Source organism: Embiotoca jacksoni, unplaced genomic scaffold (assembly GCF_022577435.1).
Source record: "Embiotoca jacksoni isolate LCO1_2020_lvr unplaced genomic scaffold, fEmbJac1.0.p SCAF_214, whole genome shotgun sequence".
In the NCBI taxonomy this organism is placed as follows: Eukaryota; Metazoa; Chordata; class Actinopteri; family Embiotocidae; genus Embiotoca; species Embiotoca jacksoni.
Window position 1 is genome coordinate 15,001 of NW_027185357.1, and position 5,000 is coordinate 20,000.

General features: G+C 48.7%; 1 protein-coding gene across 1 annotated transcript in view; it reads right to left on the reverse strand.

The window, feature by feature from the left end:
- Nucleotides 1–5,000, reverse strand: part of LOC138202759 (F-box only protein 8-like) — a gene marked incomplete at its 5' end in the record, with an annotated part of 13,581 nt that overhangs the window by 430 nt on the left and 8,151 nt on the right. The window contains 1 exon segment of the mRNA XM_069156998.1: nt 1–1,423. This exon segment is cut by the window's left edge and continues 430 nt beyond it. Coding sequence (XP_069013099.1) covers nt 1,236–1,423 — 188 coding nt within the window.

Genomic DNA, 5,000 nt, shown 5'->3' on the forward strand with positions numbered 1-5,000 from the left:
CATCTGTATTTATTATCATCTCCTTCCACTGTTTCACTAATGCATTAAGACCAGCTCAGACACTGACGCTGCGCTGAACGTGATCCATCACTTCAAACTATGCATATGATTTAGAAATGACTTCAGCACACTGCTGATCACCCTGGAAAATCAGGATAATTGCTCTTTTTTTCAGGACATAAAAGAAACCTGTGGAAGCACGATTACTTCTCACAGCTTATTATAAAAATACATGTGATTAAAAGCGATGGATTCCTGGTCCCGCTGTGGCAGCAGTGGAAGTCTGGAACCTCAGGAACTACAGCTGGACCTGTGGTCGCCGGGGATACGTGAGCACGGTGAAAAACAACATGACAAATGGCAGTATTATGTCTAGAAAACACAAGAACTTCATATTCACACCGTCTTTTCCTTCAATAACAAATCAAACTGCAGAGACTCAATAAAACCCTCTTTTCTTAACATCATCTTTCTCCGTTTCCCTCCTGATGACCGTCCGCTCACATTTCACACAACGAGCTCCTTCAACACCTTCAATTCAAATCAATGTCGCCAGCTGGAAATACTAAATGTGTATTTCTGTTGGCTTCCACCTGCACGACCGTCAGATTCATCATGAAGCATCTCGTACGTGTCCGCCGACCAACGGACGTGTTGGAGGTTCTGTCCTCCGAGTCGAGTGCAGATGATGTGACAGGAACTGAAAACAGTTCAGTGGTTGTTGTCTCCGTCATTTGGCTCACAGCGTTCGGACCGCTCGCCCGGAGAACCGTCAGACACCAGAACCGGAGAACACAGATCTGAAGCCAATTTGCCAATTCACCACCGACGGAACCAGAACCTTCCTGGAGGAGGTCCAATGGGTGGTTCCCTGAAAACCAGGTCACCTGGTACACCCTCCTCCTGCTCCTCCTCCTCCTCCTCCTCCCATCAGTGCAGTGTCAGAGCTCGTCTTCATGGCTCCACTTTAAACCATCTTCTTTACAGTGACTTGGTTTTAATGACGTTTCACCCCTCTGATTAAAATCTACAAGGTTACTAATATTTGGTGTCCCAGTCTGTCTCACAGTGGAGCGGTTAAATTCACCTTTTTATCATCTTTCTAGGAAGATTTATGGTTTTCTTATGTTCCTTCAGGGATTTGAAAACTGTTTAAAATCCATTTTCAGACGCGGAGAGGAACCCGATCACCGGTTCCTTTTCTTCAGTGCAGTACGGACAGCTTGTGGGCGGAGCTACGCAGCCACGTGGCCAATCAGATATATGTTATCGTAGAGGTGTCCTACGAAGTCGTCCGAGACATTGTGCGCCGCTCGGCGAGTGTTCCTGATAAACTCCCTCTTGGACATCTTGTTTTTGACGTGCGGGCTGGTGAGGTCGATGGACAGCAGGATGAGACTGTAGCACAACACGTACACGGCATCTGCAGAGAGACACAGACGGGTCAGACTCCCACAAACAACCTGCAGAGGGAAGGATGGGATGAGAAGGCTGACTCCTGCCTTGGGCTCCAACCATTACACTAATCCTGCTACTCATTACAGCAGTAGGATGGTGGAGTTAACCGTAGCAGAGGGAGGGATCGGGTCCTCAGAGGTCTGCTGACACTAACAAAGCCCTCGGTTGCTAGAGTCCTGGTCCACTGACCTTACTCAGTCCTGGGATTACGTTCAAAATAAAACCCTGATGGTTTCCGCCTCATTTAGTGGAAGAGCGAACGGGTCAAAATTTCAGCAGCTGCAGAGTCCCTGTCGACTTGTTAGTACAGTCATCAACCTGTCCCTGTCGACTGTTAGTACAGTCATCAACCTGTCCCTGTCGACTGTTAGTAGTCATCATCCTTCCCTGTGGACTGTTAGCACAGTCATCAACCTGTCCCTGTCGACTGTTAGTACAGTCATCATCCTGTCCCTCCGACTGTTAGTACAGTCATCATCCTGTCCCTCCGACTGTTAGTACAATCATCATCCTGTCCCTGTCGACTGTTAGTACAGTCATCATCCTGTCCCTTCGACTGTTAGTACAGTCATCATCCTGTCCCTGTCGACTGTTAGTACAGTCATCATCCTGTCCCTCCGACTGTTAGTACAGTTCATCATCCTGTCCCTCCGACTGTTAGTACAGTCATCACCCTGTCCCTGTCGACTGTTAGTAGTCATCATCCTGTCCCTCCGACTGTTAGTACAGTCATCACCCTGTCCCTGTCAACTGTTAATAGTCATCATCCTGTCCCTGTCGACTGTTAGTAGTCATCACCTGTCCCTGTCGACTGTTAGTACAGTCATCATCCTGTCCCTGTCGACTGTTAGTAGTCATCATCCTGTCCCTGTCGACTGTTAGTAGTCATCATCCTGTCCCTCCGACTGTTAGTAGTCATCACCTGTCCCCTGTCGACTGTTAGTACAGTCATCATCCTGTCCCTGTCGACTGTTAGTAGTCATCACACTGTCCCTGTCGACTGTTAGTAGTCATCGTCCTGTCCCTCCGACTGTTAGTACAGTCATCGTCCTGTCCCTGTCGACTGTTAGTAGTCATCATCCTGTCCCTCCGACTGTTAGTACAATCATCATCCTGTCCCTGTCGACTGTTAGTACAGTCATCATCCTGTCCCTCCGACTGTTAGTACAGTCATCATCCTGTCCCTCCGACTGTTAGTACAGTCATCATCCTGTCCCTCCGACTGTTAGTAGTCATCATCCTGTCCCTCCGACTGTTAGTACAGTCATCATCCTGTCCCTCCGACTGTTAGTAGTCATCATCCTGTCCCTGTCGACTGTTAGTACAGTCATCATCCTGTCCCTGTCGACTGTTAGTAGTCATCATCCTGTCCCTGTCGACTGTTAGTACAGTCATCATCCTGTCCCTGTCGACTGTTAGTAGTCATCATCCTGTCCCTCCGACTGTTAGTACAGTCATCATCCTGTCCCTCCGACTGTTAGTACAGTCATCATCCTGTCCCTGTTGACTGTTAGTACAGTCATCATCCTGTCGCTGTCGACTGTTAGTAGTCATCATCCTGTCCCTCCGACTGTTAGTACAATCATCATCCTGTCCCTCCGACTGCTAGTACAGTCATCATCCTGTCCCTGTCGACTGTTAGTACAGTCATCATCCTGTCCCTCCGACTGTTAGTACAGTCATCATCCTGTCCCTCCGACTGATAGTAGTCATCATCCTGTCCCTCCGACTGTTAGTAGTCATCATCCTGTCCCTCCGACTGTTAGTACAGTCATCATCCTGTCCCTGTCGACTGTTAGTAGTCATCATCCTGTCCCTCCGACTGTTAGTACAGTCATCATCCTGTCCCTGTCGACTGTTAGTAGTCATCATCCTGTCCCTGTCGACTGTTAGCACAGTCATCAACCTGTCCCTGTCGACTGTTAGTACAGTCATCATCCTGTCCCTCCGACTGTTAGTACAGTCATCATCCTGTCCCTCCGACTGTTAGTACAATCATCATCCTGTCCCTGTCGACTGTTAGTACAGTCATCATCCTGTCCCTTCGACTGTTAGTACAGTCATCATCCTGTCCCTGTCGACTGTTAGTACAGTCATCATCCTGTCCCTCCGACTGTTAGTACAGTCATCATCCTGTCCCTCCGACTGTTAGTACAGTCATCACCCTGTCCCTGTCGACTGTTAGTAGTCATCATCCTGTCCCTCCGACTGTTAGTACAGTCATCACCCTGTCCCTGTCAACTGTTAATAGTCATCATCCTGTCCCTGTCGACTGTTAGTAGTCATCACCTGTCCCTGTCGACTGTTAGTACAGTCATCATCCTGTCCCTGTCGACTGTTAGTAGTCATCATCCTGTCCCTGTCGACTGTTAGTAGTCATCATCCTGTCCCTCCGACTGTTAGTAGTCATCACCTGTCCCTGTCGACTGTTAGTACAGTCATCATCCTGTCCCTGTCGACTGTTAGTAGTCATCACACTGTCCCTGTCGACTGTTAGTAGTCATCGTCCTGTCCCTCCGACTGTTAGTACAGTCATCATCCTGTCCCTGTCGACTGTTAGTAGTCATCATCCTGTCCCTCCGACTGTTAGTACAGTCATCATCCTGTCCCCTCCGACTGTTAGTACAATCATCATCCTGTCCCTGTCGACTGTTAGTACAGTCATCATCCTGTCCCTCCGACTGTTAGTACAGTCATCATCCTGTCCCTCCGACTGTTAGTACAGTCATCATCCTGTCCCTCCGACTGTTAGTAGTCATCATCCTGTCCCTCCGACTGTTAGTACAGTCATCATCCTGTCCCTCCGACTGTTAGTAGTCATCATCCTGTCCCTGTCGACTGTTAGTACAGTCATCATCCTGTCCCTGTCGACTGTTAGTAGTCATCATCCTGTCCCTGTCGACTGTTAGTACAGTCATCATCCTGTCCCTGTCGACTGTTAGTACAGTCATCATCCTGTCCCTGTCGACTGTTAGTAGTCATCATCCTGTCCCTCCGACTGTTAGTACAGTCATCATCCTGTCCCTCCGACTGTTAGTACAGTCATCATCCTGTCCCTGTTGACTGTTAGTACAGTCATCATCCTGTCGCTGTCGACTGTTAGTAGTCATCATCCTGTCCCTCCGACTGTTAGTACAATCATCATCCTGTCCCTCCGACTGCTAGTACAGTCATCATCCTGTCCCTGTCGACTGTTAGTACAGTCATCATCCTGTCCCTCCGACTGTTAGTAGTCATCATCCTGTCCCTCCGACTGTTAGTACAGTCATCATCCTGTCCCTGTCGACTGTTAGTAGTCATCATCCTGTCCCTCCGACTGTTAGTACAGTCATCATCCTGTCCCTGTCGACTGTTAGTACAGTCATCATCCTGTCCCTGTCGACTGTTAGTAGTCATCATCCTGTCCCTCCGACTGTTAGTACAGTCATCATCCTGTCCCTCCGACTGTTAGTACAGTCATCATCCTGTCCCTGTCGACTGTTAGTAGTCATCATCCTGTCCCTCCGACTGTTAGTACAGTCATCATCCTGTCCCTGTCGACT